This window comes from Cynocephalus volans, chromosome 8 (assembly GCF_027409185.1).
Source record: "Cynocephalus volans isolate mCynVol1 chromosome 8, mCynVol1.pri, whole genome shotgun sequence".
In the NCBI taxonomy this organism is placed as follows: domain Eukaryota; kingdom Metazoa; phylum Chordata; class Mammalia; order Dermoptera; family Cynocephalidae; genus Cynocephalus; species Cynocephalus volans.
In genome coordinates this window covers 78369142-78395949 of record NC_084467.1, presented here as the reverse complement: position 1 = coordinate 78395949, position 26808 = coordinate 78369142, and the positions used below count along the sequence as shown (strand labels likewise).

The window sequence follows — 26808 nt, the reverse complement described above, 5'->3', positions numbered from 1 at the left end:
AGGCTGAGGGCGAAGCTGAGAACACCTCCCGCGCCGGTGAGTTCGCTCCTAACTTCGTCTTCCGTGCACATTTCTATTCACTCATCGACAGCAACAGCAAATCCCCAGGCGCACCCTTCAATCTGGCCGCTGCAGATTCTGCATGGCGGGTGGGCGAAGGCAGCGGGAGGACTGCGCGGGTCTCTCGAGGGGGTGGGACCCTCGGGGCGCTCTGCTCCGGGCAGCTCAGCGTCTCCGTTGGGTGCAGAGGCGGCTGCGAGGCGACAGTGCGCACCTCCTTGGGCATCCACCCAGGGGCTGCAGCAAAGAGCCCTGCAAGGTAGACGTAGGAGAGCATCCTACCCTCCTCCGCGGATAGGGAGGGAGCAAACCCCAGCCCCCTCGCAGAAGCGCTGCGGTGGGGGCGCTTCCTCCATACCCCGCCTCCTTTTTTCAGATATTTACTAGTCAGTAAATATGTGCCTTGCTGGACATCGGAGAAAGAGAGAAAAGATAATGGTTACTTCACAGATTTCAATTTAAATCCTACAGTTTAAATCCTAAAAGTTTTTCTCTTGCTTATTTTTGTATTATCCACACTTATATTCCATAGATACGACGCAGCTATTATATGACATGATTCAATCTCATTCTCGTTAATCAGCTGTTTAAAATAAGTGTAAATTTAAGCTTGTTTATCCTGCACTGTCTTAAAATGTGTTGTCCATGCAAGAGCTGCATCAGAATATCCTGTGGTACTTGTAGAAAATATGGGATTTGGGACATTTTTAGCTATAACTCCAGATGACTCTCATAGACAGTAACTTTTGGAAACTGTGGATCGTTTATGCCATCTAACAGAAATATCTTGTTCTAATTGTCTAATTCATAGTTAAAAACTTCTTGGCTTGGATTCCTCAGTCAATTCTGCATTAAAAAACAAACAAAAACTTTGCAGGCACATCTCCTCCTGTACTGGTTTGCCAGGGCTGCCGTAACAAAGAGCCACCTACCGGTTGGCTTAAACAACAGAAACTTATTTCTCACAGTTTGAAACTAGATGCCCTAGATCAAGACGTTAGCATGGTGGTTTCTTTTGAAGCCTCTCACCCTGGTTGGTAGATGGCTGTCTTCTCTCTCCACCATCACGTGGTCTCTCGGTGCCTGTTTGTATCTTGATCTTCTCTTCTCAAAAGGACATCAGATATATTGGACTAGGATCCATCCATATACCCTCCTTTCACCTTAGTTACTTTTTAAAGATCTTATCTCCAAATACAGTAACATTCTGAGGTATCGGAAGTCAGGACTTCAACATATAAATTTGGGGGCACACGATTCAGCCCATAACACCTCTCCAAAGGTTTTTCATATTAAATCTAAGAGTTACATTCTACAATCCCTCCTGCTTATATCAAGCAGTAAAAGGCTCGTGTTTCCCCCCCCAACACCAACTCAGCTCTTAACCACCTATAGAAAAAGTAGAGAAAATGTACGGAAGCAATCTGTTAAAAACAACTTGATGTTTTCTATGATAAAAGGATTTTAGTTTCCTTAGGTATTTCTTGATAATTTACATTTTACAGAACATACTGACACATATTAACGTAATGCTTATTATTTTATGTATAATATTTATAAGAACATTGAGGCTTAGAGGGGTAAGTTGTTTTCTCAAGGTCTCCCAGATATAAGTGTTTGAACTCTGGCAGCCTGACTCCAGAATCTGCACTGTGACATCCCAGGGAGGCTCTGAGTTCCTCTTGCCTAACTCACCTTCCATAGATCCCTCCCTGTCAGCATCTTCCCGTGGCTTCTCTCCTGCTTGCTCTTCCTCCTCATGAGATGAGCCCTTCCTTGCCTGCCCAGGTCCTGGTCTCCTTCACACTGCATTGAATCCTGGTTGATAGATATGCCACTGCTTTTGTCCAAATCTAATCTTTCACCTTTATTTGAAAGTCTACCCTTTTTGCCTTCTTAGACACTTAGTTTTTTAAAACAATATTTATATAGCATTTACTATTTACCAGGCATGGTATTAAATGCATTATAAATATTTAATCCTCCTAATTACTTTATGAGTAGTTACTATTAGTATTTCCATTTATAGAAAAACAAATAGAGACACAGAGAAATTAATAATCTTTCCATTGGTCACACAGCTAGTTAAGTATGAAAACATGAAAGTGGCTTAGCACTGTCTTCTAAAATAAAAGTATAATCTTTGATCTGTGACCACTCTCTGTCTCTTGGTGTCATAAAACACCTTGCTTAATAAGTTTTTTGTTGCTTTAACAAAATACTACAGACTGAAATTTATAAAAAAAAAAAAAAAAGAAATTTATTTCTTACAGTTGTAGAGGCTGGGAAGTCCAAAGTCAAGGAGACTGCATCTGGCAAGGGCCTTCTTGTTGGTCATAAAATAGCAGGAGGCATCACATGAAGAGAGAGCAAAGAGCATGCAAGCTCAAGTTTCTCTTTTTTTCCACTAATCCATGACTTCATTTAACCCTAATCACCTACCAAAGGTCCCATCTCCAAATACCGTCTAGATAAGAATTTGGGATAAAGTCTCTAACACATGCACTTTGGGGGGCACATTCAAGCTATAGCATACTCCATTCATTGAGATGGAAACAATCAAAGTAGCAACCTACCCAGATGTGGGACTCTGCGAGATCTGGGCAGACTCCTAAATACCCTAACTACTGGCTTTCTTATCTATCATTCTATAAATATAAATGTCCTTTACTTCTAGTTAAACAAATTAGCTACTGGACCCATATCATTCTTTAGGCACTATAGAGGTCTTTTCTTTACATTAGAGCTATACACTTTTCTTTCTTCCTTCTTTCACAGTCATTCCTCCATCTAGCCTGCTTCTGTGCCACCAGTTCACTAAATCTGTCCTCATCAAGGTTGATGATCATCTCTATTTTGTCTCTCAGAATCTATGTATAAACTCATCTCCCAGCACTCTCTATCTACTAGAATAGAGTTCCATGAGGTGGGAATTTGTATCCATTTTGTTCACTGGTAGATATTGAGTACTTAGATGATGCCCCAACCCATGGCAAGCACCAATAAATATTCGTTGGATTAACAGAAGGCCAGGTTCTCCTGGAAATTTTAGAACCTGTGCTGAGTGATTCTTGTCATCTTCTTCATGTCCCATTTTACATCTACTTACCCCCCAAATGTCAGTATTCTCAGACTTCCGTCATCAGTTTTTTGCTGTTCTCATTCTGTTCATTTTATGCATCACCTCAGCCAGATTCTTCTAGGGTTCTTGTAAGGATCAATAAGATAATTTACATAAGTCATCTGTACCAGGCCTTTAACACATAGCCACATACTTTTTACTTAGCAATGCTCAAAACGTAGGAAGTTGATGTACATGTTCCAAAAGCACCAGGATCATATGCATGCATTTTTGAATAACCATTAGAGATGACCTTGGAATCTTTATATTCTACTAAGAGGCTCTTTCAGGTTTGCAGGTTACCATGGCATCTGGATCCAACATGAAGGCTCCTATTTGTCTAGTGGAAAACCAGGAAGAGCAGCTGACAGTCAATCCAAAAGCATTAGAGATCCTTGACAAGATTTCCCAGCCTGTGACCGTGGTGACTATTGCAGGACAGTATCGCACAGGAAAATCCTACCTAATGAATCGCCTGGCAAGACAGAATCATGGTGAGTGTTGTCCAAGGACAGGGGCCATTTCCTTGGAACCAGTAATACCACAGGCTGATCACACCTACTCTAGTGTCATCTTAAGGAAGAGCCCTACTTCTCCCCCTGAAAAAACTTCTAATTCTCACTACCAAATTTACAACTTCAACTCAATTTCTCCACAAAATTTCAATCTTTGGTCCAGTAAAAGAGTCACCCCAACTCTATTAGGTCCCTGGAATTGAGAATAATCCCACTACTGGGTGTATATCCAAAGAATGTGAAATAAGTATTTTGAAGAGATACCTACATTCATGCTTATTGAAACACAATTCACAATAGCCAATATACGGAATCAACCTAACTGTCCATCAAGGGACAAATGAATAAAGAAAGTGTGGTATATACACACAATGGAATACTATGTAGCCATAAAAAGAAGGAAATCCTGTCACGTGCAGCAACATGGATGAACATGGAGAATATTCTTTCCCTTCCTTCCTTCCTTCCTTCCTTCCTTCCTTCCTTCCTTCCTTCCTTCCTTCCTTCCTTCCTCCCTTCCTCCCTCCCTCCCTCCCTCCCTCCCTCCCTCCCTCCCTCCCTCCCTCCCTCCCTCCCTCCTTCCTTCCTTCCTTCCTTCCTTCCTTCCTTCCTGCCTGCCTGCCTGCCTGCCTGCCTTCTTTTTTTCTTTCTTTCATGGCTGGTATGGGGATCCAAACCTTTGGCCTTGGTGTTATAACACTCTCCATTTATTTTTGATGAACGTTTGTATGATTTCCATTTTATTTATCAAAACCTTGGCTGTCATAAGTGATTTTGTACTTAAATCCTGTTGCACACATACAAAAACTCGCTTTGTGTAATACACCCAGAAGTGGAATTCCTGGGGCACAGAGTGTATGAGTCTTCAGTCTTTCTAGATAATATAAAACAGCTTTTCAAACTTTATGTGTAATTTACATAAAGTTTGTGTAAATTATGTGTAGGAGTAATTGAGAATTCTCCATATCCTAACAGAAATTTGGTAATATAAGACTTTTGTTTTCTTTTTTATCTTACAAGGTTTTCACTAGGTAGAAATAAATAAATTAAAGAAGAAAAAAAAAGAGAATATGTGGACAGAAATGACAGAACCCATGTATTCAATAAAATGTTTTACTATATAATACTTTAACAGCTTTATTTAGGTATAATTGATATTTAAAAGCTGCATATGTTTAATCTATACAATTTGATAAGTTTGAACATATGCAATACAATCATGAAACCATCACTACAATCAAGGTAATAGACATATCCATTGCTTCCAGAAGTTTTCTTATGTTCCATTTCTTTTGTGTGTGTGTGGTACAAACACTTAACATGACACCTACTCTCTTAAAATTTTAAGTGCACAGTACAGTCCTGTCAACTGTAGGCACTATGTTGTACAGCAGAACTCTACAATTTACTCATCTTGTGTGGTAACAGACTTTAACTTTTACTGATCTGCTTACTGAATAGTTGCATGTTATTCACCTCACTGAAATAAGATTGACACATTTTGTCTATTTATTTGCCATTTGTATTTCCTATTTTTGAAGTGTTTCTCTCCCCACCACCAGATCGTTTTTTATTCTTATTGATTTTTTAGGACAATCTGCCTATTATCCTGTTAAGCCTTTGTTTCTAAGATAATGCAGCCAGGTTTTTCTAATGTCTATTTCCTCTTTGGCTCACAGGCTCAGAACCACTAGGGGTTGAATCTAAATCTGCTACACTCTCAGGATCCCTAGGCCTGCCTCTCCCTTTCTCTCTCTCTTTCCCTCCTTCCCCCCGCCACCCCCTGTCTCTCTCCCTTTCTTTGCTTTCTCCTTCTCTCCTTTTTGTTTCCCAATCTTTCATTGGTTTCTAACTCAAACATTTTGTCTTTATGTTTCTTTTAGGAAAATTCTTGAACACCAAATCAGGGGAGGATACTTGTCTTGCCTAGCCCAAATAAATCTATAGGTCATTTTTTTTAAAGGGATTAAAGAGTTGAGAACTCTAAAATACAGATATCAGTCATGAACTTTCAACATCCTCTTTATTTTTTACTCAAGGTAACATCAAGTAACAATGAAGTGATCTCCCCGTGTTCTGATAAGGTAGAATCTGGTCCCCAAATGATGCATACAGCTGACCTGTGACTTTAACACTCTCCCGTATTGTAGGGAGTACAGAAAGAAAGAGATTTGCTCTCAGTCAAGGCCCATTGGCAGGACCAGGTCACTGTTTCTATCTCTTTGGGGGCAACTCACTTTGCTTTTTTTATACCTCTGATGACTGAGAGTGATGACCTCCAATCACATCTTGTTTTTTCCATGACTGGGAGCACTTGGAGTTGGGTTTACTCTCTATTAATCAACAAGCAATCAGGTACTACCACAATATAAAAAAGTGCAGACCATCTTAGGCTTTATACCATCCCTTGGAGAAAACACAAGATATGGGAATCGATGACCCATGTTGAATCATGCTTCTCTAGATATTTCAATATATCCATTTTTATTCTCAGTTGAAGGAGCATTGGCATATGAGAGATGATCAAAAGCTTAGACTGTTGGACAGAATCTGTTACCCACAGGTTCCCAGGAATAGCCCTCAAATCCTCTTCCCTGTGAGCTTAGGGATTTAGAAAGAAAGACCAACAGGTCTCACAAGTCTTTTCTACTTTCCTTTCTGTTATACTCTACTCTTTTTTTTTATTATTATTAGTATATTCATTATTCCAAATCATAATTTTTCTTTATGCCCTTTTCCCTACCTATCACTCCCAACCTCCCTCCTTCCTTTCCCTCCACCTCTAGTATCCTTAAGCTTATTCTCTCCTTCTGAAAGTTCAATGTATTATTGTAGACTTTTCTTTTATTTTCTTTCTTTCCTCCCTCCCTCCTTCCCTCCCTCCCTTCTTTCCTTCCTTCCTTCCTTCTTTCTTAGCACTCAGCTATGAGTGAAGACATGGGTATTCCTCTTTCTGTGTCTGGCTTATTTCACTTAACATAATTTTCTCCAGGCTCATCCATGTTGCTGCAGATAGCAGAATTTCATTCTTTTCTATGGCTGAGTAGTACTCCATTGTGTATGTATACCACAATTTCCTTATCCAGTTGTCCATCAATGACATTTAGGTTGGTTCCATATCTTGGCTATGGTAAATAGAGCTGTGATGAACATGGGAGTGTAGGTATCCTTTTGACATGATGATTTCCATTCCTTTGGACAGATACCAAGTAGTGGGATTGCTTGATCATACGGTAGCTCTATCTGTAGCTGTTTGAGAAACCTCCATACTGTTTTCCATAGTGGCTATGCTAATTTACAGTCCCACCAACAGTGTAGAATAGTTCCTTTTCCCTGCATTCTCACTAGCATTTGTTATTCTCAGTCTTTTTAACAATGGCCAGTCTAACTGGGGTGAGATAATATCTCAATGTGGTGTTGATTTGCATTTCCCTGATGATTAGTGATGCTGAGCATTTTTTCATGGACCTGTAGGCCATTTGTATGTCTTCCTTTGAAAAATGTCTATTTATATCCTTTGCCCATTTTTTAATTGGATTATTTATTTTTTTACTGTACAGTTGCTTGACTTTCTTATATGTTCTGGATATTAATCCCTTGTCAGATGTAGAGTTTGCAAATATTTTCTCCTATTCCATCAGTTGTCTTTCTACTCTGTTGATTGTTTCCTTTGCTGTGCTGAAACTTTTTAGTTTGATATAACCCCACCTGTTTATTTTTTCTCTTGTTGCTTGTGCTTTTGGTGTATTATTTATAAAGTTTTAGAAAGTCCTACTTCTTGGAGTGTTTCCCCTGTGTTTTCTTTTAGTATTTTTATGGGTTGGGGTCTTATATTTAAATCTTTGATCTGTTTTGAGTTAATTTTGGTATATAGTGAGAGGTATAGGTCCAGTTTCATTCTTCTGCATATGGATGTCCAATTTTCCCAACACCACTTATTGAAGTGGCAGTCTTTCCCCAATGTATGTTCTTGTTGCCTTTGTCAAAGATAAGATGGCTATAAGTATTTGGTTTGATTCCTGGGTTTTCTACTCTGTTCCATTGATCCAAGTGTCTGTTTTTATGCCACTACTATGCTGTTTTAGTTACAATAGCTTTGTAATATAATTTGAAGTAGGGTAGTGTTATGCCTCCAGCTTAAATTTTTTTTTGCTCAGGATGGCTTTGGCTATTCAGGGTCTTTTGTTGTTGCATAAGAATGTTAGGATTGCTTTTTCTATTTCTGTGAAGAATGTCATTGGTATTTTGATGAGGACTGCATTGAATCTGCGGATTGCTTTGGATAGAATGGACATTAGCATGATGTTAATTATCCCATCCAAGGGCATGGTATATCTTTCCATCTTTTTGTGTCCTCTTTAATTTCTGTCATCAGTGACTTCTTTTCTCATTGTAGAGATCTTTTACCTCTTTGGCTAAATTGATTTGTAGATGTTTTATTTTTTTGGTGACTACTGTAAATGGGCTAATTTTCTTGATTTCTTTTTCTGTTAGTTTGTTATTGGAGTATAAAAATGCTACTGATTTTTGGGTGTTGTTTTTGTATCCTGCAACATTACTGAAACTGTTAATCAGCTCTGAGAGTTTTTTCACAGAGTCTTTAGGTTTTACTATATATAAGATGATGTCATCTGTAGACATGGACAGTTTGAATTCATCCTTTCCAATCTAGATGCCCTTTGTTTCTTTCTCTTGCCTGATTGCTCTGGCTTGTACTTCCAAAACTATGTTAAACAGGAGTGGTGAGAATGGGCATCTTTATCTTGTTCCTGTTCTTAAAGGAAAAGCTTTCAACTTTTCCCCATTCAAGATGATATTGGCAATTGGTTTGTCATATATGGCTTTTTTTGTGTTGAGATAATTTCCTTCTATACCTAATTTGTTTTATCATGAAACAATGTTGAATTTTATCAAATGCTTTTTCCACATCTATTGAGATAATCATATGGTTTTTGTCTTTGATTTTGTTGATGTGGTGTAACACATTTATTGACTGGTGTATGTTGAACCATCCTTTCATCCTTGGGATGAATCCAACTGGATTATTGTGTATAATTTTTTGACGTGTTGTTGTATTCTGATTGCTAATCTTTTGTTGAGAATTTTTGCATGTATGTTCATCAAGGATATTGGCCTGTAATTATCATTTTTTTGTTATTTCTTTGTCTGATTTTGGTATCAGGGTGATGCTGGCCTTATAGAATGAGTTTGGGAGAATGGCTTCTGTTTCAACTTTTTGGAATAGTTTGAAGAGAGTTGGTATTAATTCCTCTTTAAAGGTTTGATAGAATTCAGCTGTAAAGCCACATAGACCCGGGTTTTTCTTTATTGGAGGATTGCTGATTACTGCTCAATCTCCTTGCTTGTTATTGGTCTACTCAGGTTTTCTATTTCTCCTGGGTTCAATATTGGTTTTTCATTTGTGTCCAGAAATCTATCCATTTCCTCCAGGTTTTCATATTTGTTGGTGTACAGTTGTTTATAATAATCTCTAATGATTCTTCATATTTCTGTGGTATCGGTTGTAATGTCTCCCCTTTCTTTTACTGATTTTTGTTATTTGGGTCTTCTCTCTTCTCTTCTTCTTTTTTTTTCTTTTTGTTAACCTAGCTAATCGTTTGTCTATTTTTCTTCTCAAAAAACCAACTTTTTGTTTCACTGATCTTTTGTACCATTTTGGGGGTCTCTATTTCATTTAGTTCTGCTCTGATCTTAATTATTTCTTTCTCTCTACTGCTTTTAGGATTGGATTGTTGTTGTTTTTTCAGTTCTTGGAGTTGCAGCATTAGACCATTTATTTGAAGTCTTTCTATTCTTTTGATGTAAGAATTTATTGCAATAAACTTCCCTCTTTGTACTGCTTTTGCAGCATCCCACAGGTTTTGATATGATGTGTCTTTATTTTTGTTAGTTTCAATTTTTTTGATTTCTTGTTTAATTTCTTCTTGGACCCATAGGTCATTCAGAAGCCTATTGGTTAGTTTCCATGTATTTGTATAGTTTCCAGGGTTTTGCTTATTAATTTCTAGTTTTAGTCCATTGTGGTCTGAAAAGATACTTGGAATGATTTCCACTTTTAAAAATTTTTTGAGACTCAGTATGTGACCTAACATGTGGTCTATCCTGGAGAATGTTCCATGTGCTGATGAGAAGAATACATATTCTGTAGCTGTTGGATAAAATATTCCATACATATCTGCCAGGTCCAATTGGTATAAGGTATAGTTGAAATCCTGTGTTTCTTTGTTGATTTGTGTCCTGGACGATCTGTCCAGTGCTGAAATAGGGGTGTTCAGGTCACCCACTGTTATTGTATAAGGGTTTATCTCTATATTTTAGATCTAAGACTGCTGGGTTCATACATATTTATGATTGTTATGTCTTCTCACTGGACAGGTCCCTTTATCATTATATAATGGCCTTCTTTGTCTCTTTTTATGGTTTTTGGTTTAAAGGCTATTTTATCCAATATAAGAATAGCTACTCCTGCTCATTTTTGGTTTCCATTTGCATGGTATATCTTTTTCCATACCTTCACTTTTATTCCATGTGTGTCTTTAGGGATGAGGTGAGTCTCTTGAAGACAGCACATAGTTGGATCTAACTTTTTAATCCAGTCAGTCAGTCTGTGGCTTTGGAATGGGAGTTTAATCCATTTACATTTAAGGTTGTTATTGACAGGTCTTGCTTTACTCCTGTAATTTTATTGCTTTTTGTTTAGATGTTTTAAATATCTTTTGGTCCTTTCTTCCCCTTTTATTTTTCATCTTCAATGTTAGTTGGATTTTTGAGGTGGCATGTTTCTTTCTCTTTCTCATTTGCATTTTTGTTCTAATGGCAGGTTTTGCTCTTTCTCATGTATCCATGATAGTGGTTATTATTTTTTGGATTCTAGATGCAGGACTCCTTTGAGAATTTTTTCAGGACTGATAGTGTGGTGGTGAACTCCCACAATGTTACACTTTCCTCTGTGTAACTGAGACAGAGAAAAGAGAAAGAAAGAATTTGCTCAAAATACAATCAATGAGGCCTGGAGGGACTGCCACCCATCAAGGGAGCAGCCCCAATTCAAAATCAGCCTTTCTTTTTATTGATAAGACAAGGAAGTTTTACAAGAAAAATCAGTGGATTCAATCATCAAAGTAGGACATAAGGACATGGGCAGTGTTACAAAAGTTGTCTATGGCTAATTATAGCTTAACAATGGAAACTAGTAACATCACTAAATTAAAGTGACATTCCAAAGTACAATTAGTAAAGGACTAAATTGGTCAAACTGGCTCATTATCTAAAGTATGACCTCTCTTTAAACAAAAGTTACACTCTTGTGATAAAATCTAAATACAATTATCTCTAAAGTTTCCCCCAACAGACAGCTTGCCCCTAGCAAATATTTTTTCCACTACTTTCCCTTCAGCAGTTCTTAAAATCTCTTAACAGAACCAGTATGACAACTACCTGTCATCTCTAAAATAATTACAAGTATACAGTCCCATACCTAACCAGTGATTAAGAGTGATTAGATGGGCTTTGGTCACACTATCTATGGGCTGTGGCCCCCTGTCTGATGGCTTTTGCCCCATACATGCATTTACCTAAAAACCTTATTCTAAAATCAAATGAGAATCACGATTTCTAACCCACTACACCACAATTTTTGTCTGTTTGGGAAATACACTATTTCTCTCTTATTTCTGAAAGATAGCCTTGCTGGGTATAGAATTCTTGGCTGAAAATTTTTTTCCTGTAGTATTTTGATTATATCATCCCATTTTCTTCTGACCTGTAAGGTTTCAGTTGAGAAGTCTGCTATTAGTCTGATGGGGGCTGCCTTATAGGTCACTTGATACTTTTCTCTTGCTGCTTTTAGAATTCTCTCTTTGTCTTTGAGCTTTGCCAGTTTGACTATAATGTGTCTTGGAGAAGATCTTTTTGGATTGAATCTGTTTAGAAATTTTGGGGTTTCCTGGATCTGAAGGTCTACATCTCTCCATATACCTGGGAAGTTTTCTGTTGTTATTTCCTTGAATAGGTTTTCAATACCTTTTCCTTTCTCCTCCCCTTCTGGAATACCAATGAATTGGATGTTTGTGAGCTTGAGGTTGTGTGCTCGCTCTCTTAGATTTTTTTCATTTTTTAAAATTCTTTTTTCCTTTTTTTTGTCTGCCTGAGTTATTTCAAAAAGACCATCTTTGAGATCTGAAATTCTTTCTTCTGCTTGCTCTAGCCTGCTGCTCAAGCTCTCTGTTGTGTTTTTTATTTCATTGGGTGAATCCTTCAGTTCTAGAAGTTCTGCTACATTCTTTTTAAAAGTATTAATCTCTTTGTATTATTAATTTCCCCTTTCATATCCTGGATATTTTTTCTTGTTTCATTGTGTTATCTTATTGAATCTTTTCTGATCTCTGAGTTTTCTCAACCTATATGTCTAACTAGCTGTGTCAACCAGTTAGAGTTTCTGTGTTTCAGTTTCACTGTCCACAAAATAAGTGATTGAGCTAAATGATCACTTGAGTTGTTCCCACTTTTATAATTCTAGAAGTCTGCTGACTAATCCTTGATATGACTTCTTAATTACTCCTGTGTCTAATACCACACTGATTTTCCTAAATTTTTCTTGATTTTTATCATCCGTCTCAAACACTTAAGTGATCTCTGTTGTCTAACAAATCTGGTCTCCTTAACTCAATTATAGATTTATCAACTGCATTTCAGAGCTCAGTTACTCATTTCAGGGACTCAATTACAGATTTATTAACTGCATTTCAGGGCTCATTTCCTATTACTCTGGTGCTAGAAGCCAGTTTCAGCAGACTGTTTTAAAGTGACTGCTCAGTGCTGTCCTTCCCATGTTGTTGGAATCTTCTCCATTTAGATGGCCTTCTCTCTCTCTCTCTTTTTCTTAACTTTAGGAATGAATTTATTTTGTGTGCAAATAATGGACAGATGTTCTACCCATAAATTCTATTTTCTGAAAGCAATTAGGAACTTTTTTAGAGAAAGTCACAGAACAAATTTTACGATCTTGGAATTCCTCTGCTTTTAGATCATTGCTAGGCTATAAAAATAAAGCTTGTTCCACCGGGAATCACAAGTTAGATTTAAGTATACTCCAAAGAGGAAATTACACAGTGCCATTTCAGGCAAAGATTGTTCAGCTCTAATCTCCAACATCCACAAGAGTTAACAGAATAGTTAAACCAAGGGCTGAGCCCGTGGTGCACTCGGGAGAGTGCTGCGCTGGGAGCGCGGTGATGCTCCCGCCGCGGGTTCGGATCCTATATGGGAATGGCCGGTGCACTCACTGGCTGAGTGCCGGTCACGAAAAAGACAAAAAAAAAAAAAAAAGAATAGTTAAACCAAGTCAGAACAGTCCAGCATAACTAGACTTCATTATACCAGGCCATTATATACACTTCTGAGATGTTAATAAACCAAAACAAGAAATACTGAAATTAAAGTAAAAGTATTATTTGAGGCTAACTGACATACAAATTGTTAGTTCCTTGTTGTATTGCACTTTCTATATAGCATTAATAAAAGGAATATTTTACTCAGAGAAAATTTTATTTTATATATCACTAGACATGAATTTTTGTCATTAGTTATGACATAAATCCTGCCTAGTGCTGTTATCCAAATGGCATGACCATTTTATGTCCACCACAATTCACTTCTGTCTTTACAACCAGTATTCTCATGATTTACATAAGCACATCTATCGTGAAGATTTAACACTGAGATGCAATTTATCATCTGATAAATATCTGATCTGTTGCAGAAAGCAATGCAAGAGAGATGTATAGTTAAACACCTTTCATTTGAGTGAGCTTATGTAAAAATCAGTAATTTAGAAGTTCTTTCTCCAAAGGAGATTTTCAAATGTAGAAACAGAAATGGTTACAGTGAGATTTTTAGGAAACATCTTGCTTGTCCATATCCTCTTGTAATTGCTGTACCATTTTTCCTTCCAGCTGCTTTCCTTTGCCTGCAACAGGGGCCCTGATAAGATGAATGTTTTCCTTGACTTCTTTGATGTCCTGAACTGTCTGTAGCTTTTTATTTTTCTTCAATCTGTTCATTTTAAATTCAGCATGGCACTTCTGTTTGGTCTCTTTGACTCTCTTCATTGCAACAATAGTTTTACTCCGTAGCTCTTGTTGGTATTCGACAGGCTCACTTCCACGTTTTTCAAATCAAATGAATTATCTACTGTCAGCTCTTTACCAGCTGGTTTCCAGAATGCTTTTGTCCACCTGACCTTGCAAGGATTGTGCTTCTTTTTCAAGTTTCTATGACATTTGGATTTACAGAATCTAAATACCTTGCAATCGTTGAAGACAAACATCATGCCGTGGCCAGGACAGATGTGTCCCAAACAGAAATAACACTTCTTGATATGCATGCTGAACCCATGTGGGTCCATACTGACCAAATGCTGAGCTTGAGAGCTACATAGCCTTCTCTTAATGTGACACCCAAACAAGGAAAAGGAAGCACTATGTGAAGATGAACCAGACAAACAGCTTTTGTCTCAACCCTTTCTCTAATACTGTATATGAATGCATGCTTTTTCTTTCCTCTTGAGGGTCACATAAAAATACACAGGCTAACAGAATTTACATTAATTCTGTAATGTAGAGGAGTTCAAGCCTATTAAGGGATATGGTGAAGAGTGGATACAAAGTGCTTATTGAGAAAGACCTTAATATGCATAAAGGTTCAATTAGTTGAAATGGAAACAACCCCTTCCCGAGCCAAGCACTTACATTCCTACAAGATTAAGCAATGTAACCCCGTGGACTATATGCTGTCAGTGTTTCTCCTCTTCCCTTGCAGGCTTCCCTCTGGGCTCCACAATAAGGTCAGAAACCAAGGGCATCTGGATGTGGTGTCTGCCTCACCCCTCCAAGCCTAACCACACTCTTGTCCTTCTGGACACTGAGGGCCTGGGTGATGTGGAAAAGGTGAGAAAAAGAGCCATAGAGAAGTCTTTTTTGCTTTCGATTCTCTATTTACTTTTAAATTTACAACCTCAGTCCAACTTATGTGACCTGCTCCTGCTAACTGCAAGTTTGATTATGATCAATGAAGCTAAATTCTGTTTCCTTGCGCTCACTTCCTCAGTAAGCTCAAATACTTTGGTATATTACAGATAGATCTTATTCTTAACACTTGGATTAATGATACAGTTTAATAAGTACTTATTGAGCAGCTGAGTTTCAGGGCTCTATGCTAAGCAGTGAACAAGGTAAAGGCTCAGAGCCTAGTTGAAAAGACAACAAATACACAGTGTGATCAGTGAGAGCGCCTGGATGCAGGAAGTGGGAGCTTAATCCAGTCCTAAGAGTTAGAGAAAGCTTCCTATAGGAAGTTGTAGCTCATTAGGAATTAACTGTAGCTACCAGTTAAGGTGCATGGGTTTGATGAGATTGAAGGCAGGAACCATAAAAATAGGATTTCAGTGATGTAATCTATTTAAATGACTTTTAGAAAAGCTTCAGCTACACTGGGAAGATTCATATAGGTTTTGGTCCAAGTCTCTGGGTTTGGAGGTGAATTCATCACTGATTTCTATAAAAGCATGAGCTAGACCCACCCAAAACACTGTAAGTTGGATAATTTTAGGTATTTTTTTTCTTTGTATTCTTAGCAGCCATCAGTCTTTCCTCCTTATTTATATTAGCCATAGTAGAAATTGAAAGTAGCACTAGTAGTTTTTTGGCTTTCATACAGCAAAATGGGGGGTGGGGGCAGGGTGAGTGGAGAGTGGCTTAGAAATAGTGAATTTAAAAATTCAGTTTTAAAGTTCTCAGTCAATGCCTCAGTATAAATCCAAGATGGAATATTGATTTCAAATGGATTTCAGTTTGCATAAACCTTTTTTTAAAAAATTACATTTATTCAGGGGACCAAAGCATACAATTTATAAGTTACTACTGGCTAACCTTACTGTGTGATTTGGATAGTGTCTAAATCTATGCCAGGGCCCTTCAAGGCTCATCCTGAATCTTGTTTCCAGCCTCATCTTCTACTCCACATACATACATACTGCTTCAGTCAAATAAAATAGCTCTGTATTACCTTGATATGACCTCATCCTAATAATTTTGACTTGACCTCTGTTGGCCTTTTCACCCCTGTGGTCCCTTCACCTTCACAAGTCCACATTTTAGCAACACTTTAAAGCCCAGCTGTTTTCAACCTACTGCCATTGTACCCCATAGGCATTTCTTGCTTTGAATTCATAGAGCACTTGTTCTTGTTTATTTGCCCCCTCCCCCTTTTCTACATTATATCTTTGGTTCCAATCTTGATAGAGATTATCATCTTGGTTGCTTTTATATGTTGATGTCTTTATCTGAGACTTCAGAAAGCCATCTTCTTGAGGTCATGGACTGTCATATGAAAATTTGTATCCACATAGCCAAATGTATGATCTGGCATTTTGTATAAAGACAATGAATTTTTGTTGACTTCAGTCAAGTAGCTTATGTATCCCTAATGTAGCCCATGATTGAGAAAGTTTGCGAAGGACTATGGCTCACTTATTCCTGCACACCTGCTATGTTCTGGGACCATATTAGATATTTTACACATTCAGTGAGGGAGTCAATGTAAATGCCAAAAAATGCAGTTCGAATTTAACATTATCTTCAAAATTTATGTTAATTGCCTACTATTCAGCTATATATACTAAAACTGAAATAGTGAATGAACAACCAAATGAATGAATGGATGAATGAATGGAGAGTAGATTTAAGTGCCTTGCTCTAATGTGCTTTCTAGGGTGACCCTAAGAATGACCTGTGGATCTTTGCCCTGGCCGTGCTTCTGAGCAGCACCTTTGTCTACAACAGCATGAGCACCATCAACCACCAGGCCCTGGAGCAGCTGCAGTATCCTTCTAGAAACCGAACACCATGCTTCATGAGTTCATGGACTGGCAGTTATACTACTTCTTTTCTGTGACTCAATTAACATGGGGGAGGAGGAGGGGACCCAGGGCAAAGGGACTGCTTATAAAATTTGTTTCTGATTGAGATCTGTAAATTGTGGTGGAGAGCACTTCTCCTTCCTTAGCTAAGATCCCAGCTATGTGACTGAACTAACAGGACTAATCCGGGCAAAATCCTCTCCCAGACCTGCTGACGTAGAGGACTCCACTGAATTTGTGAGTTTTTTTCCAGACTTCGTTTGGACTGTACGAGATTTCGTATTGGAGCTGGTGTTAGATGGACACCCCATTACTGAAGATGAGTACCTGGAGAATGCCTTGAAGCTGATTCCAGGTATCAGAATGTGGTTTGGGGGTGAAAGTTTCATTAGGAGGGTGGAATCAGCTAAACCCTGATATTCATCACTTGATATCAAGTTTTATTTGGATTGAGGCCCATGCTAATGGTGATTGGTGATTGATGAGTGGCCATGATTTTAGTGATAATTATTAATTAAAAATCTTTAAAGTCTAAGATTTAAACTCCCTGAGGAAATTTATGGAACAGTATTAACCAGATAATTATAGACTAATTAGTACCATGAAAAAAAAATTCTAGATTGCAATCAGTACTATAACTTCCTAAGGGCCACATCTTTGTGGTATTTATTAAGTGTGTCTCTTGTTCTATTTCAAGAAAAATAGCCCATTAGATTGGAAGGTGGTAAATAGAGAATCATGTAGAAATTAATTTACCTGATTTTTAAAACATATTTTACACAGCGTATTTTGCTAATGCCTGGATAGTTATATCATTCAGGTAGAGTATTTTATATACTATGTGGTCCTGAATAAACATTGATATATCCTTTCAGTAAGACTGACAAAAAATATCTTACTTTTACCTTTTTTATAACATTGCTTTCTTAATTCTGCATTCATAAACAATGTATTATCATTTGAATATTATAAATCTATCACATGGATTATACTTAGGGGGTAGATAATTAATGACAACTGGAAGCTATATTCATTTATGTTGATTTGATCATTTATTCATTCTTTCACACACTTTTTTTTTTAACAATTGGCATATGCCATGAATCCCTCTCTGCAAGACACTGGCAAGTCTAATATAACCTGATATAGAGAAATGATGAGGTCTCCAAATTATATTAAGGTTAGCCTTACACTTTGAAGGATTCTGCTAAAAAAATTACTAAACATATTAAAGGCGTGTATATATTTTGCTCTTATTTATAAAAAATTTTTCTATACTGACCTGAGTATCATTTATCTTCTTTCTGACATTACCCCTATCTTGGATTTTTTTTTTCTCCTAGAATTACTTTATTTTTGAGCCCACATTTTATTTCTGTCATGAAGATAATAAAATCAGAAAAGTACTTCTGACCATATTTTAATTAATTAATAATTTAAAAAAATTAATAGTCAATCCACCAGATACCATAAAAGGACTGAAGAAACCAACTATAAATTTTTTCACTTGGGATGGATGTCTCCCATTCCTCTCTAGAAGCACTTCCTTCAGTCTCTGCTCTGTGCAGAATTGGATTTTTTTCATGCCATGAGTAAATTAGCATGAGGTTGATTTCATGACTGCATAAAAAGATTTACAGACGCAGGAGACTGCGGTTATACAAGAATCCCCTGAAATGAAAATCCTCAGCCCCTGCCTGAAAGCTGTTCCTACTCTTTTTCTATTTCCACAGGCAAGAACCCCAAAATCCAAAGTTCCAACATGCCTAGAGAGTGTATCAGACATTTCTTTCCAAAACGGAAGTGCTTTGTCTTTGACCGGCCAACAAGTGACAAAAAACTCTTAGCCCATGTGGAGCAACTGTCAGAAGATCAGCTAGATTGTAATTTCCAGTCACAATCAAAAAATTTCTGTTCATATATCTTCACCCATGCAAAGACCAAAAATTTGAGAGAGGGAATCATTGTCACTGGAAACCGTGAGTCTCTTTTCTATACTGGCATTTACTGAGCCCTGTTATATCTCAAAAAACTAATACCTTAATCATATAAGCACAAACAACTGTTTAGGAGATAACATCTGTGTCCTTAGGTAAATTCTTATGGAATGAGTGATTGATATTTTTCTTAGTCAGGCTATTCAAGATATATGGTGATTCACATAAAACAGAAAATAAATAGGTCATGAGTCGCTGCAAGCACATTGAGATTTTGGAGATACAAAATTCAATATAATCTTAACGCACAGAACTTGCGACCCATTAGCCTGTGACCCGTGCAGTAGCGCAGTGCGCTGTGTGGAGAAGAGCCACTCACTGAGTTTAATGCTCTTTCACTGTCTTGCAATTTTTTTTTACCATTTTTTAAATAAGGGGACCTACATTTATATTCAAAACTAGGACCTACAAATTATGTGATTTACTTTGCCTGTCTAATAAACACTTTTTAATTTTATTTAAATGAGAAAGTATTTTTACAGGAAATCCTTGAACATATTGTTTGTCACCAGTAATTTAATTTTGCAATGTAATGAATTGGAGAACCATAAAAGAAAGAGTGAATATGAACAACAGTGAAGTTATTATAAGGAGGTGGATTCATCATAGGTAGTAGTTGTAGTAATACTAGGAGGAGGAAGAAGAAGAAAGGAAAATTTCAAGTTAAATAGAATTTGTGTGATTTTTAGAATGCTAATCCATAACACTGGTAAAACAATAAGTGAAAATGTTATTTATTCTATGAATTTCATGTATCATTGAGGGCTGAGGACTCTGGTTGTGACCTATGTGGATGCCATCAACAATGGATCAGTGCCTTGTTTGGAGAATGCAGTGACAACTCTGGCTCAGTGTGAGAACACAGTGGCCGTGCAGAAGGCAGCCGACCACTACAGTGAGCAGATGGCCCAGCGCGTGAGGTTCCCCACAGACACGCTGCAGGAGCTGCTGGACGTGCACGCAGCCTGTGAGAGGGAGGCCCTTGCTGTCTTCATGGAGCTCTCCTTCAAGGATGAAAATCGGGAATTCCAGAAGAAGCTCATGGTACTTGGCTTAATATTTTGCTTCCTGACCCCTGCCCTTCTGGAACGATGCTTAGAGCTTTTGATCTTTTTAACCCATGGCTCATCTTCTTTTCATGATAGAAGAAGCTTGGATCCTTGTGACAGGGCTCTAATTGGCTACAGTTTACCATTTTGTATTAAAGATGGGCAATTCATTAATTTTCTATTACTGGATAACAAATTACAATGAATTTAGTACCTTTAAAACACACATTTGTAGGCTCACAGATCTGTGCGTCAGGATGCCTGGATGCTGTGCTCAGTGTACCATAAGCTGAAAATAAGGTGGTGACTGGGCTTAGTTCTCATCTGGAGGCTCTAGGGAAGCTGTGGATGATGCATTAAATTTCTCTCTTGTTTCAAATCTCTCTGACTTCCTCTTCTGCCTCCAGCTAGAGAAATATTTCTGCTTTTAAAGGGATCATGTGATTTTGTAATGCCTACCTGGATGACCTCCATTTCTTAAAGTCAACTTGTGTCATATAACATTATCTAAACACTGGAGGAGCAGTTAATCACATTAACAGACCCAGGGACTATGGTGGATGTGGAAATGAGGTGTATAAATTCTTGGGCAACATCTTAATTTTATTTGCCATAGGCACTTTTATTAAGGGTCCCCCTTTCAGTCTTAGTTCATATTGAGGAAACTCAGCTGCATCATACTTTACGAGTACAAGCAAAAAAAATTATGTTCCTATATCTTCACACACTCAAATCCTCTTTGAAACAACTAATGAAGAGTTCCAAACTCTGTTCATAGTACACACAAGTCGTTACTGGGAGGACATTTTTTAATGCATACATTTTCATCCATAGCAACCCATGTTCTTGAGGACACTCTTCTGCCACATTTCAATTTGTCGTTGCCCAGGGTTGATGATTGGATCACTGTTAACCATACTATCACTGAAGTAACCATGCAATTTATATCTTCCAACCCCATCATTTTACAGATGAAGAGCCTGGCCTCAAAGGAGTTAAGGGACTCTCCAGGTCACAAAGAGTATTGGTCGGAACTGGGACTAAAAAATGTCTCCTGACTCCTGGTCCTTTCCCTGACCTAGTCCTCTCTGGGGCTGTCAGGCTGCTTCTTCCAACAAGATCATGGAACCATTCACTCTAACAACTTCTTTTATATTTTTACATCACATTCACAGGACACCATAGAGAAAAAGAAGAAAGATTTCTCATTGCAAAATGAAGAGGCATCTGTCAAATATTGCCAGGCTGAGCTTAAGCAGCTATCAGAGACCCTGATGGAAAGGATTTCAAGAGGAACTTTCTCTGTTCCTGGAGGGCACAATCTCTTCTTAGAAGCAAAGAAGAAGGTTGAACAGTACTATAAGCTAGTGCCCAGGAAAGGAGTTAAGGTGAGGAATAAGAGAAAAAAGGGACTGGATGGCAGAGTAGAGTGAGAGGGTCTGTTGCTCCTTCCAAAAATCCAAGACCACAGAACCAGTTACGGAGAGAAGTCAGAACAATGCAGTAGCTCCACTTTTAAAATGTTTATATCCACTTTTAGTTAGATACTCTTGAAGTAATCAGAAATGTTTCTTCCCCAAATAAAGGTATAGAATTGGGAGCCTTTCTTCCATTTATTGAACAATGTGATTGCTTATGAGTTAAGTACTGTAAAGGAGATACAAAGATTAGAGACAAATCCTTTGTTCTCAAGATGTTGATGATCTCGCCAGAGATACAGATAAATAAGTAGCCAATTACATATGGCATGTGAAGGGTTCTCATACAGGGATGAACTGACAGTAAAAGTAATCCTTATGATGAAGATAATGATAATAGTAAATAGATTTGAAAGTGTGGATTTTATTTTTATTTAGGTATGTATGGCAAGGCTCAGGAGATGAGTGTCATTGAAAAGACAGTTTGTTATACTCACAGACCCCAAGTGTGGGGAGCATACCACACCCTGGGATGCTGCAATGAGAAGTACCAGAGTCGGTCAGAAGGGAGGGGGTGCAAGGGAAAAATGCAGATAAGAGGCTTTATTTGATTTCTACAGGAAGTAACATGTAATGCAGGGTAAACAGAATGAAGATTGGCTAGTTTGAATAATTTCAGTGGGCTCTGGAGCATAGGGGCTGGGCCTACTTTTGTGATTCCTGGTTCTGAGGCGATAAGGGCATGTGGATAGTGTCCCAGTGTGTGAGAGCCAGATAAAGGAGGTGGTTGTGGGTATAGGCTCTGGGTATAGGTTGTTTGCATAGGAAGGGCAGCTCACATGCAAGTTATTTGTTATTTCTAGGTATTAGCTCGCCCTAGTAGGATCAGTCTCTCCAGGGGCCCCAATACCCTAAGATGTCAAAGTATGAGAAAATAAAAGCCATGACTAAAAGAGGCTAATACATATTGAGCATTTACTTCTTATACCAGGTATGGTCTTTCGTGCTATGTTAGATTATCAATTTAATACTCAGAATAATATAAACTAGGTAATATTGTTACCTAGATTATACAGATGAAAATGTGATGCACAGAGAAGTTAGTAAGTTACCCAAGGCCACACAGCCAGCGAGTGGTAGAGATGATAGGATGGCTCAGACTTGACAGCTATTTTCAACTGGGAAGCCAGCTTTAGAAATTCTTCCAAGAAGAGGAAATAGTACAAGATGAGTTCTCAAAAAGATGTGACACAAAGAAAGGATAGAGGTGCATCCAGGCAGAAAAAAATTTTTTTTTTAAATACTGAAAATATATACAACCAATATAAGTTATGTATTTGCACAAATGCACATAAATATGGTTGGCTATAATCTGGGGATTGAGAGAGACGTCAGTGTAAGAGGTTGCTGGGGAGCTAGGAAAGAAGCTACCATGGAGGTTTTTCATGTTTTAGAAAAGAGCTCGGAATGTATATTGTGACCATGGAAGAAAATGAAGCACTAGGAGATCCTAAGCAGTGTGTAAAAATTTACAAGGTCATCTTTAGAATAATATAAAACAACGATTTCCCCAGAAAAAGATTACATCTTCTTGGCCTGACATGTATTTGCTCCTTCTTGGTTCCCCAGGCAAATGAAGTCCTCCAGAACTTCCTGCAGTCACAGGCGGCTATAGAGAAATCCATCCTGCAGTCAGACAAAGCCCTCACAGACAGAGAGAAGGACTTAGCAGGTACAGAGGCAGGACAGCTCACAACCGGATGGGTAGGTTCCTGTAGTGCCCTGAGTGATCTGACAGAAAGAACCTTCCTGCAACAAGGAGCTCCCTTTCCTTCTGTGGAACACATACGCTGCTAAATCTGTAAATAACAAGGGACTCGGGGTTATGTGTCAGCCAGACAATCAGGTGGATGCCTTTCCATCACATTCTGAAATTCCTTTTGCTGGTGTAGGTGGTGGGAAAATTCAGAGATTCCCTATCCCCCTACCTCCCAGCATTTTAAAAACTCGGTTTGGTCTGAGCTCAGGAGGGCAGGACTCAGGCCTGACTTGTTTTCCTCCCTCTCTAAAACCTTTGTGGAACAGCCGAGCGGGCCAAGAAGGAGGCAGCTGAGAAGGAGCAGGAGCTGCTAAGACAGAAACAGACGGAGCAGCAGCAAATGATGGAGGCTCGAGAGAGAAGCTACCAGGAAAATCTTGCCCAACTGAAGGAAAAGATGGAGCGGGAAAGGGAAAACCTTCTGAGAGAGCAGGAAAAGATGCTGGAGCACAAGCTGAAGGTGAGTCTGGACGGGGCTGGGCAGTGACTGACAGACAGTGCCCTGATTCTTCGGGAAGAAAAGCACCAAAATTTTATACAAAGTCATCATTCTAGAAGGAAATCCAAATGGTGTATGAGTCACTTAAATCTCATATATACCTGGTACTGATGCCCTTAAATCCACAAGACTGCAGCCCCTTCTGAAGTATTAGTGTTTGTACTGTACCAATAGCACTTCAGTGTGTTGGGCTGCTATTTTTGGTGATCGTAGGTTAGTTTTGTCAGTCTTACTCACTAGTCCTTAGGATTCTGTTACAACCATCAAAGGCACTTAAAATATATCTATCCAGTTTTTAAATGATCAGACTGGGCCTGATATGAAATACAGAGCTGAAAGCTCTAAAACTTGCTACATCTGTTTCCAGATATGCCTGATTCACCCTATACAACTATAGTAAAATCCATCTTTGTCCCACCCTAAAGCTTCATGATGAATATTCTGTACAGAGACAGTGGTTGCCATTATTTGTTACATGTGCATGGCCATGCTACCTCAGTGGAACTGAGAATTAATTAGGCTCAAACTTACATTCTATCCCAAAGGGCATCCTTACAGCTGAAGCACAGGATAGCTCTCAGGCTGGATCTGGCTCTGACTACTCCCCATCTTGAGTGAGATGGTGCTGAGGGAATTTTAGGACGATACTAACTATGCATGCTCTCGGAACCAGGTCAAAACATATGGAGCTATTTGACAAATTAATCAAAGAGCAGTCTGAGGTGGTAGAGAAATAGATGTGTTTAGCTACTGAAGCTGTTAAATGTAAAACCCTAATTCCTAGTAATTGGTGATTTCAGTAGTTGACTTTTTCCTCTTACAGGTCCAAAAAGAACTGCTTATAGAAGGATTTAAAGAGAAATCTGAAGGATTACATAGAGAAATAGATCACATGCGAAAAGAAATTGAAAGAACTAAAAACAATTGGGTTTCAACGTTCTTTGATGTTGCTGGCGATGCCTGCATGATAACACTGCCTTTGCCTGGTAAACTAATTGGTGCAGGGCTGAAAATTTTGAGCAAGCTCACACAATGAATAGACTTACAATTCCTGTTAAGGAAATTATAAATATAGCTTCGCTTGTTTTAGTAACATAATGCTGTAGTTCGTTTTTGAAGTACGTGTTTTATCCTAGTTTCAATCAAGAAAAGTTTAAAAATAAGAAGTACTTAACAAAAAATATCAGTGCCTGATACAACAGACAAACTTAATTTGATTAAATTAATTAATTTAAAGAAATAGGAAGCAAGAGATTAAGAAATGATGAAATTATTCACAGAAAAAATATAAGCAAAGAGAAAAGAAAAATGTCCAGATGAAGAGATTTGTAATTTCTATTACAGACAAGGAAATGGTTTTCTTAAGTTATAAGGAGCCCTCATCAATCAGTGAGAAAAAACAACAAACCCATTTTTTTAATGAGCAAAAATAGAAAAAGAAAATAAAAAATGCTTAACTTTACTGATAATAAAAGATGTGCCAAGACTAGGTGGTACCTGCTTCACCTGTAAGAGGGAAAACGAAGAGCACTTCTTAGAAAAGTACAAGTTTGACAAGGGTTTGGGGAAATTGCAAGGTGTCATTCTTGATAGAGTACAAATTAATGCACCTCTATATCAAAATTTTAAATGCACATAATTTTGATCCAGCAATTTCCCATTTAGGAATTTATGTTATAGATTTATTTAACGAGGTCAAAAATAACATGTGTACTACAATATATGTTTCAACATTGTTGTATGGCAAAAAATTGTAAACTGTCTCTCTGTTGGGTACTGGTTATATAAATCATGGGATATACTTACAAAGGAAAACTCTACAGTCACTCAAATAAAAGGGTATGCTGTATTTATACTAACATGAGAAAATATTCCAGATTTATCATAAATGAAAAAAAGGTACAGTTACTACCACAGAATTTAGAAAATAACAAATATATATATTTAGATAATTATTATCTAACTCAGGAAGAATACAAAATAAACGAATAACCATGGTTATTACAACTGGGATGAACATGGGTAGTTAAGGTGAGATGTAGGAGGATAACTAATTCTACATCATATATTCTCTTCTGTGTCTTTTAAATTTTGTATGAAATGAACTTATTACACATGCAAAAATAAATACAATTATTCAAATTAAAAATGAAATAATTGATGAAGTGTGAAAGTTCTTGGGTGAGAAGCAAATGGATAATGCTATGAGAAATGGCATAAATCAGCTCAACAGGAAGGGTGTGAGTACTACAATAGGAAACTGGAAAGCACGAGATAGACATGCATCCAGATCTTGTTTTCATTGTGGCCCTTCAATAAGGCCTTAACATTCTGCTCCCTATTTCTTTTCAGTATAAGTCCCCTGGGATGCTGGCTGGCATGGCCTCGAAATTTGAGTCTTACATTTATAAAAGTGATGAATTAAAAGGAACATTTTTATTTAGGGTCATTTCAATTTTTCTGGAAGTTTTGTTCCAGCTGACTATTGCTTTAGACTCCACGGTGGCTAAAATGAACTCTTTCTAATTCTGTGAGCTGGAGATAGTCTCCTGATTCTGGGCCTTTGCACACAGTCCACAGTCTTCTTTAAACACCCCTGGCCTCCTCAACCTATGTCCTTTATTTGCTAGTCTCTGCTCCTCCTAAGGGCTCCTTATTTTCTGACTTCCTGAGACTGGATGAGGTGGCCTGCTCTGTGTTACCATTGTGCCATGTTGTCACTCCTTCCATGGATAGTTCTTTTTGTATTGTTGTGAAAATTTAAATGACTTGTTTATAGCTTTCTCCCCTCCATCTCTTTTTTTAAAAATATTTCATTCTGCTGTACATAAATTAAAACATGTAAGTGTACTTATGTTTGTCCAATTTTTTATAAAGGGCCAATGCCTTTCTTGATTAGATACTCTTCTACGTTTTTCTCATTGCATGAGCTACACCCTTGGTGCATCCTCTGAATTCTTGTTTCTCTTTATTTCAAGTAGAGTGAGAAATTGAAAGCACTTAAAAACAACCATCTTGAGAAAATCTCTAAAGGTTTACATGCCCTCTCAATCTTTTACTATGGTTTGTTTCTTCCCAGTTAGAGAGCCATTATAATTAAAAATTCGCTTTGTCAAGTCCTTCCAAAGCATTCAATTTAGTTTTCATAGAAACAATCTCTTTTTTGTCCTACTGCCTCTTGATCTCAGCTACTTGATCATTTTCATCATCATAGCTTTAATTCCTAGCACAGAGCACACCACATAAACAACAGGTGTTCAAAAAACATTGGCTGAATAAATACATGAGCTGTCATCCATAGGACTTCAACTTAACATATCTTTACTATATTAACTGCTTTCTAGGGTTCTCAAAAGAAAAGACATAGTTTTAGGAACTATTGTAAAAATAACT

At 37.8% G+C, this 26808-nt stretch overlaps 1 protein-coding gene and 1 pseudogene across 1 annotated transcript; one reads left to right on the top strand and one right to left on the bottom strand.

The window, feature by feature from the left end:
• Positions 1-24451, top strand: LOC134384202 (guanylate-binding protein 4-like). The gene is made up of 11 exons (XM_063105791.1): positions 1-36; positions 3472-3675; positions 14536-14663; positions 16486-16595; positions 16792-16988; positions 18367-18612; positions 19394-19674; positions 20855-21067; positions 22727-22829; positions 23183-23376; positions 24239-24451. The coding sequence occupies exons 2-11, from the start codon at positions 3486-3488 to the stop codon at positions 24449-24451; spliced, it is 1875 nt and encodes a 624-aa protein (XP_062961861.1). The 5' UTR covers positions 1-36; positions 3472-3485.
• On the bottom strand, positions 13611-14101 carry LOC134385251 (probable ribosome biogenesis protein RLP24; annotated as a pseudogene).
• Positions 24452-26808: the final 2357 nt, after the last annotated feature.